Source organism: Anomaloglossus baeobatrachus, chromosome 6 (genome assembly GCF_048569485.1).
Source record: "Anomaloglossus baeobatrachus isolate aAnoBae1 chromosome 6, aAnoBae1.hap1, whole genome shotgun sequence".
NCBI classification, from domain to species: Eukaryota; Metazoa; Chordata; class Amphibia; order Anura; family Aromobatidae; genus Anomaloglossus; species Anomaloglossus baeobatrachus.
Window position 1 is genome coordinate 259,377,049 of NC_134358.1, and position 24,814 is coordinate 259,401,862.

The 24,814-nt window shown below is 44.8% G+C and overlaps 1 protein-coding gene across 1 annotated transcript in view; it reads left to right on the forward strand.

The window, feature by feature from the left end:
- VPS4B (vacuolar protein sorting 4 homolog B) overlaps positions 1-24,454 on the forward strand; it is a 64,193-nt gene extending 39,739 nt beyond the window's left edge. The window contains exons 4-11 of the mRNA XM_075314828.1: positions 1,731-1,795; positions 15,772-15,891; positions 16,607-16,763; positions 18,478-18,626; positions 18,709-18,790; positions 19,430-19,649; positions 21,661-21,801; positions 22,936-24,454. Coding sequence (XP_075170943.1) covers positions 1,731-1,795; positions 15,772-15,891; positions 16,607-16,763; positions 18,478-18,626; positions 18,709-18,790; positions 19,430-19,649; positions 21,661-21,801; positions 22,936-23,037 — 1,036 coding nt within the window. The 3' untranslated portion in view covers positions 23,038-24,454. The remainder of the gene's footprint in view (positions 1-1,730; positions 1,796-15,771; positions 15,892-16,606; positions 16,764-18,477; positions 18,627-18,708; positions 18,791-19,429; positions 19,650-21,660; positions 21,802-22,935) is intronic.
- Positions 24,455-24,814: the final 360 nt, after the last annotated feature.

Sequence of the window (24,814 nt, forward strand, 5' to 3'; positions counted from 1 at the left end):
ATCAAACTACAGTAATCACAAAAGTGAGTACACTTCTAATTTTTTTTTTCATATATTCTATCTTTTCACGGGACAACACTGAAGATAAGACACTATGATACAATTTAAAGTAGTCAGTGTACAGATTGTAAAACAGTGTAAATTTGCTGTGCCCTCTAACGCAGCACAAAGCTATTAATGTCTAAACTGCTGGCAACAAAAGTGAGTACACCGCTAAGTGAAAATGGCCAAATTGTGTCTAATTAGCTATTTTCCCCATTGTCATGTGACTCATTATGAGTCAATAATTGCCTAGGCTATAAGAAGATTGCCACACCCTGAAACTGAGCTGCAGCATGGTGGTCAAGACCATACAGAAGTTCAACAAGTCAGTTTCCACTCAGAACAGGCCTCGCCATGGTCAACCAAAGAGGTTGAGTGTATGTGCTCAGCGTTATATCCAGTGATTGTCTTTTCAAAATAGAAGTATGAGTGCTGCCACTACTGCTGCAGAGGTTAAGGGGGTGGGGGTCAGCCTATCAGTGCTCAGACCATACGCCGCACACTGCATCAAAATGGTCTGCATGGCTGTCATCCCAGATGGAAGCCTTCTCTTAAGATGATGCACAAGAAAGCCTGCAAAGTTTGTTGAAGAAAAGCAGACTAAGGACATTGATTACTGGAACCATATCCTGAGGTCTGATGAGACCAAGATAAACTTATTGGGTTCAGATAGTGTCAAGTGTGTGTGGTGGTAACCAGGTGAGGAGTACAAAGACAAGTTTGTCTTGGGTACAGTCAAGCATGGTAAGTGGGAGGGTCATGGTTTGGGAGTGCATGAATGCTGCTGGCTGTAGGGAACCACAGTTCATTGAAGGAACCATGAATGCCATCATGTACTGTGATATATTTAAGTAGAGCATTATCCCCTCCCTGCGGAAACTGGGCCACAGTGCAGTATTCCAGTATAACTACCCCAAACACCACAAAGACGACCACTGCCTTGCTAAAGAAACTTAGGCTAAAGGTGCTGGACTGGCCAGGCATGTCTCCAGACCTAAACCCTACTAAGCATCTGTGGGACATCCTCAAACGAAAGGTAGAGAAACGTAAGGTCTCTAACATCCACCAGCTCTGTGATGTTGTCATGGAGGTTGGAAGAGGATTCAGTGGAAACCTGGGAACCTCTAGTGAACTCCATGCCCAAGAGCGTTAAGGGAGTGCTTGAAAGTAATGGTTGCCACACAAAATATTGACACTTTGGGCACAATTTGGCCATTTTCACTCAAGGGTATACTCCCTTTTGTTGCCAGCGGTTTATACACTAATGGCTGTGTGAGATATTTAGAGGGCACACGCAATTTACACTTATACAAGCTGTACACTGGATACTTTACATTGCATCAAAGTGTCATATCTTCATTGTTGTCCCATGAAAAGATATAGTAAGTATTTATAAAAATCTGAGGGGTGTACTCATTTAATGATATACTATATGGAAGCTTTATGCTCTATACAGTTTATTACATCAGCAATGGGTCTATTGTGTCTTGATGCATTGAAATCTACATCTAAGAACTGCTGACTTACTAAGATGTGCATCGATTCTAATAGAACTGAGTAAAACACTAAAATAATATTTATTGGCTGCTTAGGTGTCATTATGATGCCAGGGTCATGGTAAGCTTTTGTTTTTCAGAAAATACAACTATTTACAATGTAATCTCATTATACATGTTTCATTTATTTAGAAATGAAAGTGATGATGGAGATTCCGAGGACCCAGAAAAAAAGAAAATGCAGAGCCAGCTCCAAGGTAAGCAAGGGTTCATTCATTGTCACAATGAGGAAAATAGGGCTGTTTTCTTTCAGTGCACGGTTGTATGTGGTATTGCAGATGAGCCAAGTGATACCACACACAACCCTTAGATGTATAGTACTGGTTTTGAAAAGAAAAACGCTGTTTTTCTAACCCAGGACAAGCCCTTTAACCCTTTAGTGACGGAGCTAATTTTCACCTTAATGACCAGACCAAATTTTGCAATTCTGACCAGTGTCACTTCATGAGGTTATAACTCTAGAACGCTTCAACGGATCCCGGTGATTCTGAGATTGTTTTTTTCGTCACATATTGGACTTCATGTTAGTACCAAATTTAAGACAATATTTTTTGCGTTTATTTATGAAAAAAATTGAATATTGGCAAAAATTTTGAAAATTTTGCAATTTTCAACTTTTGAATTTTTATACCGTTAAACCAGAGATTTCTGTGACACAAAATAGTTAATAAATAACATTTCCCACATGTCTACTTTACATCAGCACAATTTTGGAAACAAATTTTTTTTTCGTTAGGAAGTTAGAGGGGTTCAAAGTTTATCAGCGATTTCTCATTTTTACATCAAAATTTACAAAACCATTTTTTTAGGGACCACATCACATTTGAACTGATTTTGAGAGGCCTGGGTGACAGAAAATACCCAAAAGTGACACCATTATAAAAACTGCACCCCCCAAAGTACTCAAAACCACATTCAAAAAGTTTATTAACCCTTCAGGTGCTTCACATGAACAAAAGCAATGTGGAATGAAAAAAAGCAAAAATTAAATTTTACCTAAAAATGTTGCTCTAACGCAAATTTATTCACTTTTAGAAGAAATAACACAACAAAATGGACCCCAAAACTTGTTCCCCACTTTCTTATGAGCGCGCCGATACCCCACATGTGGTCAGAAACCTCTGTTTGGACAAATGGGAGGGCTCGGAACAGAAGGAACAATATTTGAATTTTGGAAAGCAAATTTGGCTGAAATAGATTGCGGGCACCATGTTGCATTTACAGGTCCGCTAAGGTACCTAAACAGAAGAAATCCCTCACAAGTGACACCATTTTGGAAACTAGACCCCTCAAGGCCTCTATCTAGGGGTATAGTGAGCATTTTAGATCCACAGGTACTTCACAGATTTTGTTAACGTTACGTTGTCATATTGAAAATTTTAATAATTTTCTCAAAAATGTTGCTTTAGCATCAATTTTCTCACTTTTTCAAGAGGTAATTCCAAAAATTTGACCTCAAGGTTTGTTAACCACTTTTTTATGAGCGCGGTGATACCTCACATGTGGTCTGAAACCTTTGTTTGGACAAATCGGAGGGCTTGGAACGAAAGGAGCAATATTTGAATTTTGGAAAGGAAATTTGGCTGAAAAAGATTGCGGGCACCATGTCACATTTGGAGGACCCCTAAGGTACCTAAACAGCAGAAACCCCGCACAAGTGACCCCATTTTGGAAACTAGGCCCCTCAAGGAATTTATCTAGATGTTTGGTGAGTACCCTGAACCCCCAGGTGCTTCACAGAATTTTATAACGTTGAGCCATGAAAAAAAAAAAAATTGTTATTTCAACCAGGTAGCTTTTTTTTTTTACAAGAGTAAAAGGAAAAAATTCAGCATAACATTTATTGTGCAATTTCTCCTGAGTTTGGCGATACCTTATATTTGGTGGAAATCAACTGTTTGGGCGCATGGCAGGGCTCGGAAGGGAAGGAGTGCCATTTGACTGCAAAATTGGCTGGAATCAATAGTGGACGCCAGGTTGCATTTGGAGAGCCCCTGAGGTGCCTAAACAGTGGCTGTCCCCCACAAGTGACTCCATTCTGGAAACAAGACACCTCAAGGCTTTTATCTAGGTGTATAGTGAGCAGTTTGAATCCACGAATACTTCACAGAATTTTATAAGCTTAGGTTGCCATATTGAAAATTTTCATTTTTTTTCACAAAAATGTTGCTTCAGCATCAAATTTCTCACTTTTTCAAGAGACAACAACAAACCGTGGACCCAACAGGTTGTTATCCAATGTCTTATGAGCACAGGGATACCCCACATGTGGCCAAAAACCTCTGTTTGGATAAATGGGAGGCCTTGGAATGGAAGGAGTACCATTTGAATTCTGGAAAAGTTGAGATAAATTGCGGGCACCATGTCACATTTGCAGGGCCCCTTGGGTACCTATACATTAGAAACCCCCCACAAGTGACTCCATTTTGGAAACTGGATTTTATTCAGGAGTATAGTAAGCATTTTGAATCCACAGGTACTTCACAAAAATTTTGCTGTAGCAACAAATGTCTCACTTTTAGGCTATGTGGCCATGATCCAGCGACACGGCGTCTAGTACCCAGTGTCAGCCTTCCTGCAGAGATGTGAGTGTTGTCCACGGGAGAACGCAGCTGCCCATGCCCACGATTTGGGTTCAGGCCGCTGTGGAGCTCTATGCTACCTGCAGAGAACACTCATCTCCGCAGCATAAATTGACATGCTGAGGCTCGGGAAGCTGAACCACAGGTCGGTTTATGCTGCGGAGAAGAGAAACACAGTGGGCATGGGATTTCTAATAATCCTTCCACTGCTTCTACTGCACAACGCAGCGCTATGGACGCAGGGAAAACACTCTGCGCCCAAAACGCTGCAAATCCCGATTGTGGGCGCACAGCCTAAAATGCTACAATGGATGAATGGATAGATGTCAAACAAATATAACGTCCCACCCCCTGCATATTCTAAGCTGGCGCCCTTTAGTGCCTTTCATGTGGCACTAAAGGGTGCCTAGCCTTGTATTTAGCCCCCCAAAAAATTAATAATTAAAATAAACGACGTGGGGTCCCCCCTATTTTTGATAGCCAGCTAGGGTAAAGCAGACAGCTGTAGCCTGCAAACCACAGCTGACAGCTTCACCTTGGCTGGTGATCAATTTGGAGGGCTCCCCAGGCGTTTTTAAAAAAAAAAAAAAAACGTGGGGTCCCCCCCAAATTAGATCACCAGCCAAGGTGAAGTGGACAGCTGGGGTCTGGTATTCTCAGGGTGGGAAGAGCCATGTTTATTGGACTCTTCCCAGCCTAAAAATAGCAGGCCGCAGCCGCCCCAGAAGTGGCGCATCCATTAGATGCGCCAATCCTGGCGCTTCGCTCCAGCTAATCCCGCGCCCTGGTGCGGTGGCAGACGGGGTAATATATGGGGTTGATACCAGCTGTAATGTCACCTGGCATCAAGCCCTGGGGTTAGTGATGTCACAGCATCTGAACAGATACCAGACATTACTAACCCAGTCAAGTAATAGAAAAAAATAAAGACAAAAAAAAAATTTATTTGAAAAAAAAACTCCCCGAAACATTCCTCTTTTACCAATTTATTGAAAATAAATAAATTTCGGTTGCTGTAATCCATTTTGGAGGTCCCACGCCAACTCTGGATCTTCTAGAATATGGGGGGCACGTTCAGGGAACGTATCCCCCATTTTCTGGAAGAGCAAGCTCTCCATGAGCAGTGTGGGTGCAGTAATCTGAGAATACTGCACTCACACTGCCCCGGTCCAACCTAGGGCAGAGTGACCTGCAGTAACCTCATTCTAGAATATGAGGGGCACGCTCACAGAACGTACCCCCCATTTTCTAGAACAGCAGTCTCTCCATGTGAGGAGTGTGGCTGCAGATTACCGCACTCACCCTCCCCCGGTCCACAGTGGAGCAGCCTGTGCAGTAGCGACGTCAGCATCCCTGCTTGCAGGGATCCAGCTGACAGCCGCTGTCTGCGCATGCGCCGCCAGCTTTCAAGAAGGAGGCTGCGTGATCGCGGGGCCGGAGCACCAGCAGCCAGGTAACGTAAAACCGGGGGCTGGGGCCGGTGACGGGGGGGTGACGGCGGGACCTGGGGACAACCTTCTGCCGCATGTGACGTGTCACATGCGGCAGAAAGAGCAGGATGAATGCGGCCGCCATCTTCCACGCTCCGGAGGGGGGAGGCGGCTCTGGAGAACCGGAGGGGGCTCCGGGGACCAGAGATCTCCGGTGGACCGGAGGAGGGGTCAGGGGGAGGACATTTCCCTCCGATCTGAAATGTTTGATCATTTCAGATCGGAGGGAAATGAATGCAGAGCCGGCGGCGGCGGGAGTTTTCAGCGCGCGTCGGCGCCATCTTGGATTTTCCGGAGGGGGGGTAGGGGTGGTGGGGGGGACTCTCCGGTACCGGGGGCTTTGGGGGCACTAAGGGCCCATATTTATTTCTCATCTGACATGTTTGATCATGTCAGATGAGAAATAAATCAATTTTACCGGCCATTTATTTTTTTTTAATGTTGTCGCCGGTATACGGTGTATACCGGCAATCGCATTAACGGGGTCCAAAAAAAACACCCCGATTCATAATCTTGGGGGTCTCTGCTACCTCCGGTAGCTGAAACCCCCGAGATATTTCGTCACTGGGGGGCGCTACAAGCTTTTTCCGGCCTGACGTCTCAAGACGTCGGAACAGAATAAGTACCCTGTTTTTCCGACGTCTTGAGACGTTAGGCCGTCGCTATGGAGTTAAATGGAATTTGCCACAGGTTTCAGCTTCCTCATCTGAGAGCTGCATGAAGTAGCGGCAGAGACCTTGATTACAGCGATGTGTCACTTAACTGGGTGCTGCACTTTTGATTAAAAAGTTTTCTCTGCTGCAGATGTATCAGTTGTCTAAATGCTAAGCTCTGTATAACCCCTCCCACACCACTGATTGGCAGTTTTTAGTGTATACTCTACATAAGCAGAAAGCTGCCAATCAGTGGTGGGGATGTGGTTGAACTACCTGGCAATAGGTTTACTAGTCCTATAATGATAATATCCTGCTGAAAAAACACTGATTTTATAAAAACTACACCAAGCAGCCCAGTAAGTGACATTGCTGAATCAGGGAGGTCCGCTTGCGCTTGTTAACCTGTTAAATCCCACTATTAATCTTTGACAGCTGGAATTGAAAAACACTGGCATGGGGGCGCAATCCTCTTGTCCATCGGCACACCCATGATGTGATTGCAGGAAGCCATTAGGTTGTCGTGACAGCTGGGGGTCTGCTGCTGATCCCCATACTTGTTATTACGATCCTCCTTCATAAGAGATTGATTTCTGCTATACAAAGCTTTGCAGATGCACTACTCTGTATAAAACAAGTGATCGTACAAATTCAGCTTCAAGTCCCCTAAGGAGACTTAAATCCAGTAAAACATTAGGGTGGGGGGGATTATTTAAAAAATCTAGAAAAAAAGATATGAATATATGGCTAAATGGCTTTTTGAAAATCTCTTCTACATTGAAGCCTGAGTGTGCAGTCCATCAATAGATCTGTCTTATGCACATTTGTATGGAAACAAACCTGTTCTTTCATTGACCGCTGTGTTTTCATTACAAATAAAAGCCATCACCAGAAGTTTGTGTCATCGGCAGAAAAATAGTGTCTGTCTTTTCAAAGTATAATTAAAAAAACCAAACCTTTAAATTACAACATTGTATTCTTAAACTACTTGGGATCTTTTGGAACAAAGTCTGTACGATTCTTTTTCTCTGACAATTTTCCAAACTCCTGCTTGGATGCCTACTGTATATTTGTGAAACTTCTGGTGAAGTCTTTGTCATCAAATTCCCTTACTTTGTGTTTCACAAAAATAAGAAATCATTGAAATTTGTGACTGTGCCATGTAATAGAAAATCCTCTTTTTTATATCAGCGAGCTCATCTGCAGAATGTATTATCCAACCTCATTTAGATGACAGGTGAAAAGCAGAAACCCAGTTTGTTATGGGCTATAAATACAAATAAGCAAAGCAAAAAACCCAATGAGTTTCTGTGAGCGTCTATATCTTAACCTTTTAAGATCATTTCTAGGCAAAATATAAGAATGGCTATTTGAGCAGTGGTCATGATTTGTAGATAATCTTTGTGGCTTTCAAGGTAATGTGTTTTATTCTCTTGGCTGTTATACAGGGGATATTTAGGTGTCCAGTTCTCCAGCAGTGACCGCTGTGGAGGAAATGTGACTGGCTTAAGAGTCCCCTGGCTTAAAGGGAATCTGTCAGCAGGTTTTTGCTACCGCCTCTAACAGCAACATAGTGTAGGTAAAGAGATGCTACCGCCTCTAACAGCAACATAGTGTAGGTAAAGAGATTCTGAATCCAACTGTGTATCACATAGATTACTGGGTGCATCAGTTTTTAAACAATCAAAGAATTTAGATTCAGGAATACAGAAGGGCTTCTCCTGCCCACACCAGGCTCTCAATAGAGATTGTGCATGGACTGTGAAGTGTCAATCACGGTAGGGGGTATGCCAGACTTCTCTGCATGTATTTCTAATCCTCTAATGTTAATCACAGGGTAATAAAACCTTTTCATTTATTAAACAATTTTACATACACTGATAAGAGAAGCACAGTTGCTTTTTGTTTTTTAACCCCTTAACGACCGTGGGCAGTAATATTACGTCCAAGCGGTCAGTGTCACTGCCCGCGGTCTGCCGCCGGCAGCATGCCGCGATCAGCGCACATCTCAGCTGATTTTCACAGCTGAGATGTGTGCCTGCTAGGCATGAGCAGAATCGTTATCTGCTCGTGCCGTTTAACCCCTTAAATGGCGCTGTCAATATGTGACAGCACCATTATAATCGCGATCGCGGTAAACATTTACTTACCGCCCGATACCGGAAGTCACGTGACATGATCACGTGACTTCCGGTAGTTGTCATGGTAGCATAGGGTCATGTGATGACTCCTGTACCTGCCATGAATTACTTTCAGTTTCACTGGGCCCGGAGCCGAGTGAACCAGAAAGTGAGCGAATCTGCTGTTTACAGCTGTATAGCTGTGATCAGCAGATAGGGCAGAGCGATCAGATTGTTGAGCATTATAGCCCCCTAGGGGGACTAGTAAAATAAAAAAAAGTGAAAAAAAAAACAAATTTAAAAAAAACCCCTAAAAGTTCAAATCACTCCCCTTTCACCCCATTGAAAATGAAAGGGTTAAAAAAATAAAAAATATACACACATTTTGGTATCGCCGCGTTCAGAAACGCCCGATCTATCAAAATATAAAATCAATTAATCTGATCAGTAAACGGCGTGGCGCCAAAATTACGTTTCTTTATCGTTCCTTTGGGAGACCCAGACCATGGGTGTTTAACTTCTGCCTCCGGAGGACACACAAAGTACTACACTTAAAAGTGTAGCTCCTCCCTCTGAGCTTATACACCCCCTGGTAGCCAGTCCTAGCCAGTTTATTGCTTTGTGTCAGGAGGCATACATCCACACATGCATTCTCATCTGATTTGTTTGACTTTTGGAAAGAGTTTGAAGAAAAGCGGGTCCATGTCTGAACTCCCGGCATGTCCCTTCTCACCCCCACTGTGTCGGCGGTGTTGTTAAGGTTGATTAACAAGGCTGCAGCCTTACATGCCGCGCTCCTTCACCATCCCTTCTGGGCTCTGGCTTGAAGTGGGAGCCAGCACGGTCTCCATGCCTGGCAGGAGTCCGGTCTCCATCCACAGCCCCTTGAGGATTCTGTTGGACCGGAGCACTCATCCCCAGGGACATGGCCCTGCGTCTCAGCAGCTAAGTACCTGAGACGTTTATGTTGGGGGTCCCGGTTCTTTATTGTAAGGGGAGAGTATGCTGTATGTGATTGTTTTAACTTTTCCGGCGGGTTCTCTAGCTTTTGCCTGAGAACCGCGCCAATGGTGCCTGCTTGTCGGCCTCGCCGCTTAAATTTAGACCCTGGCTTCGCCGGAGGCCTAGTTTCATTTTCCTGCCCTCGCATGTCACTCATGCAGAGGGACAGGTTCGGCTCCTCCCGGCGGCCGTTCTACACAGGGGAGGGACACTCCCCACTGCTGGGGCGTCCCTCCTTCCTTGCAGGTCTCTATAGCCCTCCAGTTCCCGCTCTTTTATAGGAACGCCCTCTTCTCAGGCAGAGTTCACTCTGCTCTGGGACATCCTGCATTCTGCATCTCTGCTGAGGTGCTGCGACTGGGGGACCGGGCTTCGGGATCTGGAGGGCACACAACACCGCGCTCAGCGGTCTGGTAAGCCACAGCCGGTCTCCGGTTGTGGACCTCTGTATATTCTCCCTGGGGTTCATTCTCTGCAAAGCCCCCACTCCAGCAGCATGTCTCACACATTGTGATCTCTGCTCTAACTTGGCGGTGCCACAGCCTGGAGTCTCACCCCCAGTGGTGTCTCAGGCTGCTGCTGCACCTGTGATTGAACCCCCGGCCTGGGTAGAGTCCTTTTCTAGGTCCATATCCCAGTCATTTGCTGAGTCCATGGGGCTTTTGTCCAGGACTTTGATGAATATGCATCAGCCCCCCTCACAAGGTGCCTCTAATACTCTTGACAGAGGACTCCTATCCTCTGACCTCCGTCCATCGGAGCTCACGGAGGATTCATCATCTGATCCCAGACCCCGTCCTTCTAAGAGAAGGCGCAGGGTTTCCTCCCCCTCCCCATCCCACGGCTCTGCCTCAAGAGCTGACTCTCAAGATGAGGAGGATGCCCTCACTGGGGGCTCGGAGGCTATGTATCCCATCGATTTCTCTGAGGGTGACTCAGATCTTAGTGATTTGATTGCTTCTATTAATTCTGTGCTGGATCTCAATCCGCCAGTGTCAGAGGAGCAACTCTCTTTGGCAGAAAAACATTACTTTACCTCGCCTAAGAGAGTGAAGAGTGTGTTCTTTAACCACTCCAGTTTTCAGACCGCTGTGACCAAACCCAGGGCCTGCCCTGACAAACGCTTTCCAAAGCGTGGTTCTGATGACCGGTTTCCATTTCCACCTGAGGTGGTCAAGGAGTGGTCTCACTCCCCAAAGGTAGACCCTCCGGTGTCTAGGCTCTCAGCCCGGACCGTTGTGTCGGTGGCTGACGGCACCTCACTTAAGGATTCCACTGACCGTCAGATTGACCTTCTGGCCAAATCTGTGTATGAAGCTGCGGGGGCCGCGTTTTCCCCGACTTTTGCAGCAGTGTGGGCTCTCAAAGCCATCTCTGCTTCTCTAGAGGAGATGCATTCCCTCACCAAGGAATCTATGCCTGAGATGGTTACCTTTAACTGCTCAGGCTTCAGCTTTTTCATCCTATGCCATGTCTGCCATGCTAGAGGCTGCTCACCGCACTGCGGTGGCTTCAGCTAATTCTCTTGTTATCCGCAGGATTTTGTGGCTTCGAGAGTGGAAGGGAGATGCTTCTTCCAAGAAGTTTCTTGCTTTGCTCCCTTTTGCTGGTTCACGGCTGTTTGGTGAACAGCTGGATGAAATCATGAAAGAAGCTACTGGCGGGAAGAGTACTTCCATGCCACAAACCAAGACCAGGAAACCCGCCCAGGGTAGGAATCAATCGAGGTTTCGTTCCTTTCGTTCCTCCAACTGGTCATCCTCTAAGCCTTCCGCCTCGTCCGCTAACTCAGCCAAGGATCAGAAATCCAACTGGCGCCCAAAAGCGCGTCCGCAGAAGACCGCAGGAGGTTCTGCCTCTAAGGCAGCTTCCTCATGACTCTCGGCCCGCTCCAGCCACGTCCTTAGTCGGTGGCAGGCTCTCCCACTTTGGCGACGCTTGGTTAAAGCAAGTCTCCGATCAGTGGGTGAGAGACATCATATCTCACGGCTACAGGATAGAATTCTCTTCCAGCCCTCCAAACAGATTTTTTTCTCTCAACTCCCCCCTGCTCCAAGGCCGCCGCCTTCTCGCAGGCCGTGGCGTCCTTGCAGGCAAACGGAGTGATTGTCCCAGTTCCCGCTCAGGAACGGTTCAGAGGTTTTTACTCAAATCTCTTCCTAGTTCCAAAAAAGGACGGTACCTTCCGGCCCATCCTGGATCTCAAGCTTCTCAACAAGCATGTCCGGGTGCGGCATTTTCGCATGGAGTCTCTGCGATCAGTCATTGCCTCTATGACCCAAGGTGAGTTCCTGGCGTCCATCGACATCAGAGATGCCTATCTACATGTGCCAATCGCAGTGTCACATCAGCGTTGGTTACGTTTTGCGATAGGAGAGGATCATTTCCAATTCGTGGCTCTCCCCTTCGGGTTAGCCACGCCCCTCGGGTTTTCACCAAGGTCATGGCGGCAGTGATTGCGGTCCTGCACCTCCAGGGGTTAGCAGTGCTTCCTTATCTGGACGACCTTCTGGTCAAGGGTACATCCAGCGCAGACTGTCAGCGGAGTGTTTCGCTCACTCTCGCCACCCTAGCCCAATTCGGGTGGATTGTCAATCTTCCCAAATCCACTCCGACTCCGACCCAGAGTCTCACGTACCTAGGGATGCAGTTCGAGACTTTGCCGGCACTTGTGAAGTTGCCCTTAGACAAACAGCTGTCACTCCGGTTGGCGGTGCGCTCTCTCCTGAGGCCCCGCCATTATACCCTCAGGCGTCTGATGCAGGTGCTGGGTCAAATGGTGTCCTCCATGGAGGCGGTTCCCTTTTGCCCAGTTCCATCTGCGTCCTCTGCAGCTGGACATTCTCCGCTGTTGGGACAAGCGGCCTTCCTCCTTACAGAGGTTAGTGGCTCTGTCGCCACGGACCAGGAGCTCTCTTCAGTGCTGGCTTCGACCCCTCTCCCTGTCCCAAGGGCGCTCCTTCCTGACTCCGTCCTGGGTGATTCTCACCACGGATGCCAGCCTATCTGGCTGGGGAGCGGTACATCTCCACCACAGAGCACAGGGCACTTGGACTCCGTCCGAGTCAGCCCTTTCAATCAATGTGCTGGAAACCAGAGCTGTGCTTCTAGCTCTCCTAGCCTTTCACCACCTGTTGGCGGGCAGGCACATTCGAGTCCAGTCAGACAACGCGACAGCGGTTGCCTACATCAATCACCAAGGCGGGACACGCAGCCGCCTGGCAATGTTGGAGGTCCAACGCATTCTTCAATGGGCGGAGGACTCCAAGTCCACCATATCCGCAGTCCACATCCCTGGCGTAGAAAACTTGGAGGCAGATTATCTCAGCCGTCAATCCGTGGACGGTGGCGAGTGGTCCCTGCACCCGGCAGTGTTTCAGTCAATCTGCCGCAAGTGGGGCACTCCGGACGTGGACCTAATGGCATCCCGTCACAACAACAAGGTTCCGGTTTACGTGGCTCGCTCCCACGATCCTCAGGCCTTCGCCGCGGACGCTCTGGTTCAAGACTGGTCCCAGTTTCGTCTGTCCTACGTGTTTCCCCCTCTAGCTCTCTTGCCCAGAGTCCTGCGCAAGATCAGAATGGAGGGCCGTCGAGTCATCCTCATTGCACCGGACTGGCCCAGGCGAGCTTGGTATCCGGACCTGCTCCAACTGTCCGTGGAGATGCCGTGGCATCTTCCGGACCGTCCAGACCTGCTCTCGCAAGGTCCGTTTTTCCGCCCGAATTCTGCGGCACTCAAATTGACGGCGTGGCTCTTGAGTCCTGGATTTTGACGGCTTCTGGTATTCCTCCTGAAGTCATCTCCACTATGACTCGGGCCCGTAAGTCTTCCTCCGTCAAGATCTATCACAGGACTTGGAAAATTTTCCTGTCCTGGTGTCGCTCTTCCGGCCATTCTCCTTGGCCATTCTCGTTGCCGACCCTTCTGTCTTTTTTACAGTCCGGTCTGCAGCTAGGCCTGTCCCTCAACTCTCTCAAGGGACAAGTCTCAGCTCTATCAGTGCTGTTCCAGCGGCGTCTCGCCCGGCTGGCTCAGGTCCGCACCTTCATGCAAGGTGCGTCTCACATCATTCCGCCTTATCGGCGGCCCTTGGATCCCTGGGACCTTAACTTGGTCCTCACGGTATTGCAGAGACCCCCTTTCGAGCCCCTTAGGGAGGTTTCTTTGTATCGTCTTTCTCAAAAGGTGGCCTTTCTAGTTGCCATAACTTCTCTCAGGAGAGTCTCTGATTTGGCTGCGCTCTCCTCGGAGTCACCTTTTTTGTTTTTTCACCAAGACAAGGTAGTTCTCCGTCCGACCCCGGACTTTCTCCCTAAGGTGGTCTCTCCCTTCCACCTTAACCAGGATATTTCCTTGCCTTCCTTCTGTCCGGCCCCTGTTCATCGCTTTGAGAAAGCGCTGCATACTCTAGATCTGGTGCGTGCTCTCCGGATCTATGTGTCTCGCACCGCTGCGCTTAGGCGGTGCACCTCTCTTTTTGTGCTAACCACAGGGCGGCGCAATGGTCTCTCTGCTTCTAAGCCGACCTTGGCCCGTTGGATTAGATCGACCATTTCGGACGCCTACCAGAGTACTCAGGTGCCTCCCCCGCCGGGGATCAAAGCACACTCGACCAGAGCTGTCGGTGCCTCTTGGGCTTTTAGGCACCAGGCTACGGCTCAACAAGTCTGTCAGGCTGCCACTTGGACTAGCCTGCATACCTTTTCGAAGCACTACCAAGTGCATGCTCATGCTTCGGCAGATGCGAGCTTGGGCAGACGCATCCTTCAGGCGGCTGTCGCCCACTTGTGAAGTTAGGCTCCGCCTACTTCTTAGTTTTTTCTGTTTATTCCCACCCAGGGACAGTTTTGGAACGTCCCATGGTCTGGGTCTCCCAAAGGAACGATAAAGAAAAAGAGAATTTTGTTACCGTAAATTCTTTTTCTTATAGTTCCGTATTGGGAGACCCAGCTCCCTCCCTGTTGCCTGTTGGCAATTTTCTTGTTCCGTGTGTTATCACCGGCTGTTGTCGTGGACAGAGTCTCCGGTTGTTGCGGTTCTTACTCGGTTCTACTTGTGGGTGGCTATTCTCCTTCCAGTTTTGCACTAAACTGGCTAGGACTGGCTACCAGGGGGTGTATAAGCTCAGAGGGAGGAGCTAAACTTTTAAGTGTAGTACTTTGTGTGTCCTCCGGAGGCAGAAGCTAAACACCCATGGTCTGGGTCTCCCAATACGGAACTATAAGAAAAAGAATTTACGGTAAGTAACAAAATTCTTTTTTTTTTTTTGGTCGCTACAAATTTTGCGCAAAATGCAATAAGAGGCGATCAAAACGTAGCATCTGCGCAAAAATGGTACCGTTAAAAAAACGTCAGCTCGAGGCGCAAAACATAAGTCGTCACTGAGCCATAGATCCCGAAAAATAAGAACGCTACGGGTCACTGAATATGGCGTAAAACGTGAGCCACTTTTTTCGGACAAACTTCCGATATTTTTTTTTAACCCCTTATATAAAGGTAAACCTATACATGTTTGGTGTCTATGAACTCGCACTGACCTGAGGCATCACAGCAACACATCAGTTTTACCATATAGTGAACACAGTGAATAAAATCTCAAAAACAATAGTGCTATTGCACTTTTTTTGCAATTTTTGTGCATTTGGAATTTTTTTGCCATTTTCCAGTATACTATATGGTAAAACATATGGTTTCATTTAAAAGTACAGCTCGTTCCGCAAAAAACGAGCCCTCATATGACCATATTGACCGAAAAATAAAAAAGTTATGTCTCTCAGAAGAAGAATGGTGGAAAAAAAAAAACGGAAAGAGAAAAAATCGGCCGGCCGTGAAGGGGTTAACTCTAACAGCATGCTGTCCTCCGCTTACATTGCAAAAACCTGTTGACAGATTCCCTTTAAGTGGTATTTTGCTCTCTTTGTTGGCTGCTCCCTGTCTAATTGGAATATGATGGTTGTTTTTCTCCAACCTTTCAAAACTCTGAAATCTACTTTGCTGCAACCATCCCCTTCCAATGCACTCCCTGACATATTAAAAGTGTTACATTTATTAGTAACCACTCGCTTGATATCTATTATTTGCAAAAATAGCCTTCTAGTTAAAATTGGCAATTTAATCGAGTTTTTAGAACCGGTGCCCTTGAACAACACCTGACAAAATGTGAATTCTTTGTGCTCCCATGATGTGGGTTCTTTGTCCACCTGTCCTTTTTTTTTTTTTTATTTTACAAATCTACAAATTTGCATATACGTTGTATTGCTTTCTTTGCCAGTCACCGGTTTATTTTACAATGTTGTAATGGCTGGTGTCCATTTATGTGCAGGCGCTATAGTCATGGAAAAACCAAACGTGAAGTGGAATGATGTTGCTGGACTGGAAGGTGCCAAAGAAGCACTGAAAGAAGCTGTCATTTTACCAATCAAATTTCCTCATCTGTTTACAGGTAAACACAATGTACACGTTTGTATTGTAAGGTTTTTGTGTGTACGTGGCTTTAGATAGCAAGTGATCCAATATATGTGTGTTAGGCTACTTTCACACATCCGGTTTTTGCTCTGCGGCACAATACGGCGCTCTGCAGAAAAACCGCAACCGTTTTTTTTGCCGCCGGTTGCGTTTTTTTTTTGCATAGACTTACATTAGTGCCGTATTGTGCCGCATGGGCTTGCGTTCGGTCCGGTTTTTGCCGCATGCGGCAGATTTAGCCGATGCGGCGGCCGGATGGAATGTTGCCTGCAACATTTTTTGCTCCGGCAAAAAAACCTGCATTGTGCCGCGGCACATTTTCAATGCACGCCTATGGACGCCGGATGCGGCGCGATGCGGAAAAAACGCATCCGGCCGCCGCATGCGGTTTCTTCCACTGCGCATGCTCAGTAGCGTGCCGCAACCGGAAAAAAATGGACCGGCCGCATGTAAAAACTTATGCAAAGGATGCGGTGTTTTCGCCGCATCCGTTGCATAGGTTTCACAGCCGGATTGAGCCGCAGTGCTCAAACCGGATGTGTGAAAGTAGCCTTAGTGTGCCGGTGTCACTGTAAACACAGGAGTGACCTATTATATTTAATATGAAAATCTGAAACTAACCCATTTACTGCAAAAGCCCATCCGATAAGAACGAGCGGTAGAGATCCTACTAGATTATTGTATTTTCTCAGGCAAGAGAACACCCTGGCGAGGAATACTTCTTTTTGGACCACCAGGAACAGGGAAGTCCTACTTGGCTAAGGCTGTAGCTACGGAGGCAAACAACTCCACATTCTTTTCAATATCTTCCTCGGATCTGGTTTCCAAATGGTTGGGAGAAAGTGAAAAGTGAGTAAAACTGGTAATCTCCCTCCACTCCAAAGACCTGGATTTACCCTTTTACATGAAGACTTCTGCATATATTCCATCTGTATGTTAACATGAAAAGGGTCACCAAACTGCCTGCTATTGTTCTAAATAGGGAATTCAATACTTGATATGTTAACATGAGTAGCAAAACATGTATAGAGCAAGGGTTAACCACTTGTGGCAATAAAGATTGAAAATCCATGGCATAAAATGGAAGATCAGCTTTGAAATTTTGCCATGGATTTGCGGCAACTACACATTGTATTTTTTCCTGGTGTGGGAAAACTCCACTGCTGAATTGGAAACTGTCACTAAGTTTTTGCGATTTAATCTGAGACCAGCATGATGAATTTGTAGGGGCTGACACCTTGTAATTCCAGCGACGTGTCACTTACTGAGCTGTTTGCTGTCATTTTGATACAATCACTGTTTTTTCTGCTGCAGATCGAGCAGTGCTCAGGATGCTGAACCCTGTATAACCCTATCCACACCACTGATTGGCAGCTTTCTGTGTACACTGCAGGTTGAAAGAAAGATGCTAATCAATTGTCAGAGTAGGGTAAAACAGACCAGTTGGGTAGGACACATTCACTGGAATCTGGGTCTCTGTACGTTATGCTGTTCAGATTACACAGCAAAAAATTCCTAACATTCCTTTTAAAGTGTATGAAAGCTTTAACACCTTTTTTTAATTTTCTTTAAATTTGCGAGAGGTGCAGAAACACCGTGCATCTCTTGTGTGCACAGTGGTGTTCCAGGCTTATACATTAAGGCTATGTGCCCACGCTGCGGAAAATTTGCGGAATTTGCCGCGATTTTTTTTTTCACGGAAATTCCGCTGATTTTTCAAAAATCCGCAGTACAGCGAGGCCCCAGCCATTTCTATGGCATTTGGGGAGTGCTGTGCCTATGCTGCGTTTTTTTCCTGGCGGAAATAATGCGAATTTCCCTGCGGAAAAATCTGCAGCATGTGAATTATTCCTGCGGATTTACCTGCGGATGTTCCCATACTTACCTGCCTTGATTGCAGACACCCGGTCACTTTCCCTCGGTGCACAGGAGGCTGGAGCGCAGTGGATCCATGAGCAAGAAGGAGGAGGTGGGCGGGGCCTGCACGAGCTCCGGTCATGTGACAGCCAGAGCTAGTTCAGGCCCGCCCACCTTCTCCTGCACAGTGTAGAGACGCTGACAGACGCCGGAGAGAAGTGCTGCATGATAGAGGTAAGTGTGAACTCCCTGATCACTCAGCACTTGTTCTGCATTGAGGATGCAGTGCTGACGCCATGGTACTGTGTCCTCAGTGCAGAATGCCCGCACCATATCCGCAGGACATTCCGCAAATAAACCGCAGCACAAAACAGACAAAGTTGTGCTGCGGTTTTCTGCGAGCTCCTGTGGAATGTCCTGCAGATATAACCGCAGGACACTTTCCCCGTGGGCACATAGCTTTGTATATGGGCTGTAGAGTAAGGCTAAGCGCCTCTGCCCCATGACCAACACAATTCTGACAAGGTTTGTGAGGAATCAGGGAGGGACACACTTTTTTTTTTTTCTCTCTATATATTGTCTCCCCTGGTATATGAAATAAAATACATATATGCTTATGATCTACAGCCCAATGTTAAAAAGGATTTGTTACAGGGATTTCCACATTGTAAGCATTGCTGACTATTGAGCCTTGCGTGTATTACAGGTTGGTGAAGAATTTGTTTCAGCTAGCCAGGGAGCACAAGCCTTCCATCATCTTCATTGATGAGATTGATTCACTTTGTGGCTCCAGAAGTGAGAATGAAAGCGAGGCTGCCCGGAGGATTAAAACTGAATTCTTGGTCCAGATGCAGGGTAAGGGATGATCAGCAAGATTGTGTTTTCCAGTGGAAATTGGAAAAAATGTATGGCTGATCGTTATTACCGATACTTCTAGGTGTTGGTGTCGACAATGAAGGTATTTTAGTACTTGGAGCCACAAATATACCCTGGGTGCTGGATTCTGCAATTAGGAGACGGTATGCCAACTGTTGTTTGTTTTTTTACAATATGATTTTGAACCACATGCCTGTGTGAATCCTTATCATATGATGTGCGATCTACAAATCCATGGGACAAAATGGAGGAAAGAAGACTGGTATGGTTGCAGTTTTTTTTGGGCTGCAACCAAAAAGACTTTTCCCAAAGAAACACTACCTCACATGCTTATGTAGCACTACAATTAAAAAAAGCTATGGTCCTTTTAAAAGGTTAATCCTACATCAGTTACTGCTGAAATGGGAAGATCTGACTATGGGGCTGGCTACAGGAGGTGAGCACTATGGAAATGGCCAAATGCATCATTTCCATTCATCTCTATAGGAGTTAGAAACTATGCAGCACAGCCTGCTTGGCAGGTTTTTAGCGCCATAGACATAGATATTTCTTTCTCAGTCATACATTCCTGAGATTGAAATACTCATTTTACAGCAAAAATTGGCTTACTGCTTAAGAGGTTAAAGGAAACCTGACCAAGCACATAATCAGTGTGATAACTGTACGATAAATGGGCACATTGTAAAGCAGGAAGAAGTATGTTGGTTACCGTTAGATGTGTGTTACCTTCCATATATAAAGAATATTGTAGTGATGTTATCATGATCTTTATCGTTCCACAGATTTGAAAAGAGAATTTATATTCCTTTACCTGAAGCTCATGCCCGGACTGATATGTTTAAACTCCATCTTGGAACAACTCCCCACAGTCTTACAGATGGAGACTTCCGGGATCTTGGAAAAAGAACAAATGGCTATTCAGGTGCAGACATTAGCATTATTGTACGGGATGCCTTAATGCAACCAGTCAGAAAAGTTCAGTCCGCTACTCACTTTAAAAAGGTATGTTTCTGTTCTTTTTATAATTTATTGTTGGTATTCCTATTAGTAGTTATAAAGACCTCTCATATTTTTACTTTCCGCTTTCCGCTCTTGGGAAGTCTGCTCCTGTACTGACTGCCTAAGTTTTCCCCATCTCATGATTGTAGATGGTTGTGGGCTGTCAGTTGTATTCCATCAGGCGTGCCACATTAATCTTTCCATTGCCCTGTTTAACCTTCTCTGTCCTAGACAACCAAGGTTGCAGAAGTTAAAGGGGTGGTTCACCCATATTCATTATTGGCCACAACGATATGCTGACAAACAAGGCTTCTCTCAAATACCTTGTGTTGCCAATAGTGCATGTGAGCAGCGCTATTGTGGACTGCTCTTCCCCATCGCCTGATCCCTCCATGACTCCCCGCATCCCCTCTATGACCTCAGGGATCCGTGATGTTACGTCAACTACCTGCTCACCTGACATCACCGCGGCCGGCCCCAGTCTCCGTGAGTGACTGGGCTGTGGGCGAGTTTCACTGCTCCTCACAGCCCAGCGTGACAGCCCGACATCTCCCTACTCACTCCTTCACTACAGAGCACGCATCATGCTGGGCTGTGATGAGCAGTGAAACGCCATCCACAGCCCGGTCACTCACGGAGACTGGGCCGACCGCAGTGATGTCAGGTGAACAGAAAGTAGACATGACATCACCGGATCCCCGAGGTCACAGAGCCCGGGGGCAGGCGATGGGGAAGAGCGGACCGCAATAGCGCCGCTCACAGGCACTACTGACAACACAAGGTATTTGAGAGGAGCCTTATTTCTCAACATATCGTGGCCAATAATGAATATGGGTGAACCACTTCTTTAATGTCTGCGCAGTTTCATATCCCAGCCATTGGCTACACTAGCTAATTATGCTGCTATTTTGGGTTGCTCAGGCTTTAATGGTGCCTTTATCTAAGGGCAGAGTCACACTTGCATATGTCTCGCATTGCACTCGGCCCCATGTAAGACAATACTGCAGCTCACATCTGTGAGTTTTACCTCAGCCCTAAACTGACTGAGGAAAAAATCGCAGCATTCTGCGATAGTCTGCGAGAGCCATGTCACTCGCACCCATACAAGTTTATGGCTGCGAGAAAAACATCAGACTGCACTCGGATGTCATTCAAGTGCAGTGCGATATACGCACAGGCTAAAAATAGAGGAGATGGGGGGAATAACCCCTCCCTCTCCTTCTTAGCTGTGATGCGTCTCAGGATCGGATCACAATTGCATGACACTCGGACCACGCTGACAGCACAGCAGGAGCTGAGGGTCCTTGGCATATCGCATCCAATTCTCTAATATCAGAAGCAATACACAAGTATGACTCTGCCCTTAGCTGCATATGCTTAGTTTTCTTCTATAGAATCACCCCTCCTAAGCCATCTATAAGGGCATGAAGGTCATAGAAAGCTGATTAAAATGATTTCTTTATCTGTGATCTGATGTCTTATTCCAAGTTCACATTTTTTATTATCTAAATTAGCTGTTAAGTCTATGAGCCGGACATAGATTACCCTGAGAATCTTCCTCCAGAGCTCATTTCAAATGAAACCGGGCCTGACCAGTGTGAAATATGTAGATTAGGAGAGCAGACTGTCAGTCATTACATGTTTCGCACTGGTAAAATTAGCTCTACAGGCAGATTCTCAGAGAGATCAGTATCCGGCCCATGAACAGCTCATTTACTGATTAAGGAAAACGTGATTTTCTCTGAAACCATTAATCGAATTGCAGATATCAAGGTATTATTTTATTCATCTTCCGAAGACCTACTTGCCAATATAGGGGGCTTAGGAGGGCTGAACCTCCTGACAGATTTCCTTTAATAAAGGATACATAGAACAAAGTTGCACAATCTAATGCCCAATGTTTCCTTTCTGCTGTAATAAAGAAACATGTTTGCATATTGTTGAAAGTATGTTTTGTTAAAAAAAAAAAATAATTGTGTAGGACTTAATTTTTATTTATTTTCAACCATATTAGGTCCAAGGTAAATCTCCGCTCGATCCCAATATAATTTGCAATGACTTACTTACTCCATGTTCTCCTGGAGATCCTAATGCGATTGAAATGACATGGGTGGATGTTCCTGGAAATAAGTTATTTGAGCCAGTTGTAAGCATGGTAAGTTTTATTTAGAAACCATCCATATAGTAAGCTACATGGAAGTGTACCACCAGATTTAAGGCAGACCAACTCGTATATTAGTGAACTAATTGCAGTGATACCCTTTTTCAAACCGGGATGCTTCACAACCAACCAGAGCTGGTTCTCCCAAGTACAGGCTAAATGATGCACCCAATACACCCGCACAGTATGGGGCTAGCTCCCTCCCTCCTCCAGAGTGATGTACAAGTACACTTTTTCCATACATATGTGCCGTGTGTATACAAGGAGTTAAAGAAATGGTCTGAACATTCAAGTAGAGAAAAAGTGACCTCCCATACACAGCACAATCCACTATACCAAGACCAGAACCACTCCATGACCGGGCCACATATTACCACCACATAATGATCAAATAATGCCTCTGGAGTAATTAACACCTGATCCAACACGGAGAATCCAAGGCACGGATTCCAGAATCCAAATGAAAAAAATAGTGTCCAGCGGATCACAGGCTCAGTAAAAATAACTTACAACTTTATTCTTGCAATTTAAAATTCCACATCGCAGGTGGTATCCACAGAAACAGGAATATAGAAATTAATTCTTCCAACGTGTTTCGACATAGAAGGTAGTCATAAGGTCTTATCCATGGATACCACCTGCGATGTGGAATTTTAAATTGCAAGGATAAAGATGTAAGTTATTTTTACTGAGCCTGTGATCCGCTGGACACTTTTTTTTTTTTTTCTTCTTCATTTTAATCCCATACTGTCCTGTCTGTATTTTCTCTCTTGCAACTTTTTTTTTTTTTTTTCAAACAAATGCAGCTGTGGAACTTATTGTTACCTAATATACTGTACATTCCTTTTTTATTTAATTATGTAACACTTTAGTTTGAACAAATGTTGCTAAAACCTGCCTGTATTCTTAAGAATCTGAACGTCATCCTTCTGGCCTGCTGTCCAATAATTATGATTGCAGAAATTTCTTTTCTCCATTTATCACATTTAGTATAAATAATAAGGAAAAGTGAAATATTATTTTATTTTGTTAATGACTTGTATAAACATTTCTAATACAGTATAATTGCAGTTGTACAGAATAAATCTATATTTTACATTTGTAAATATACATTTCTTTCCATTACAGCCTGACATGCTCAGGTCACAAGCGCACACCAAGCCTACTGTAAATGATCAGGATCTGGAGAAATTAAAGAAATTTACAGACGACTTTGGACAGGAAGGTTAAGCAGACTGAAACAAAATTGCAAGGTTGCCTTCAATAGCTTTTCCTTTTAATATATATTCCTTTTTGTTATGGCACTACAAAATGATTTGCCAGTAAACTTGTTCTCCCAAGTGATACATTCTATGAACTGTTCTTCTGTATTCTCCTGAAACATCTTCTACACGGTGTATGGCAGACACTCTAGACATTAGGACTTCTGTATGTAGCTTTCAGACAGTAGGTCCACCATAAGGCTTTCCATAGCAAGCCCAGCCTTTGTTTTGGAATGCATAATACTATAAAAGGATCTTGTCCGTTCAGCTGGTGAAGACTATGATTGGCGCTTGTAAAAGTCTGAATTTTATTCCACTTAATTTTTTTTTTTCTGCGCTAAAAAGCAGACAAATTTGATTTTGTGCACTCATTCCATTATTTAAGTACCATTTGTTAACGACTAACTGCAATATTTAAATATTCCGTAGAATGTGGATATTTTTTCTAAGATCGAATTTAAACAAATAATGCTTTTTTTTCCCCAAATCTCCTTAGAAATTGTATTTTCTTGAAAATACAATAATATATGGATGTATATACTTTGTGAAAGTTTCTCTTATAGTCTTGGAAAAGTAGCTGCTTAGCTTGTTATACAGTTTATTATGTGTGTATATATATTTTTTTACATTTACAAGTATATACTCAAGTCAATCACATGCCAAAATATTACAGTGGGGGAAGATATTTTACTCTTGTCTTCCCCTTTCAAATTTCAGAGGATAAGAACATTACTGTTAAATTAAAGGGTTATTGAGGCGTTTGTCAGGTATCATGCACCCGTCCTACTTATCAGAATAGGAAAGCTGCATGCAACCTTGTAGATATCTGTAGACATCACGTCATCAGCACCGCTCGCTTCCCCGTTCAGAAATTAACGGGGCTGGACTAATCTTTTAATAGCAGTTCCTATGGCGGTATTTGCTGGGATTTTGTTAGGTGAATGGGATTCATATTTTCTATACTGTAGATGCCTTGCTTAAATACTCATATGTAAGAAAATAAAAACACTGTAAATGTTTGAATTCTGCAATATGATTGTATTTAGCAGGTTTGTAATATTAAATGACATTGTGCCTTGTAAGTACAAAGGTATTTTTTTTTTTGTTTGTTTTTTTTATAATTACAAAACGCTCACTCCTTGGCTTTGTCTTATTTCATCAGCCTCCTCCTGCTATACCATCACCAAGCACGTTAACAAATGGATGTTTCCTGTTTTTTTAATGTTTGTGGGAGGGTTTCTTCTTCTTTTGTGGCACTCATGGCAGTGGGATATTTTTTGTTTGTTTTTTTTTTTGTGTCCATTCTTTTATGTACTGTTTATACATGAAATCATATGGCTGCTGAGTCTTCTTGTACACTCAATAAAACTCTATTCATTTCTGGACACTTGTATTTATTTTTGATTTGTATACAGCAAGGTTGTAAAACTAAAATATGGCTACACTATTAAAATATTATTCAATCAGTATAAAGTATTATTTATTGATTGTAATATGCTCTGAATAAGAATAAATACTTTTTCTTCATATTTAAGGGTTTAGACCAGTGGTTCCCAAACTCTAGTCTTCACAACCCCCAACAGGTCATGTTTTCAGGATTTCCTTAATATAGCACAGGTGATACCTTGATGATAATTCCATCACATACATGTTCAATAGTAAGGAAATCCTGAAAACATGACTTGTTGGGGGCCAAGAGGACTGGAGTTTGGGAAACACTGGTTTAGACTTGACCATCTAGGCTT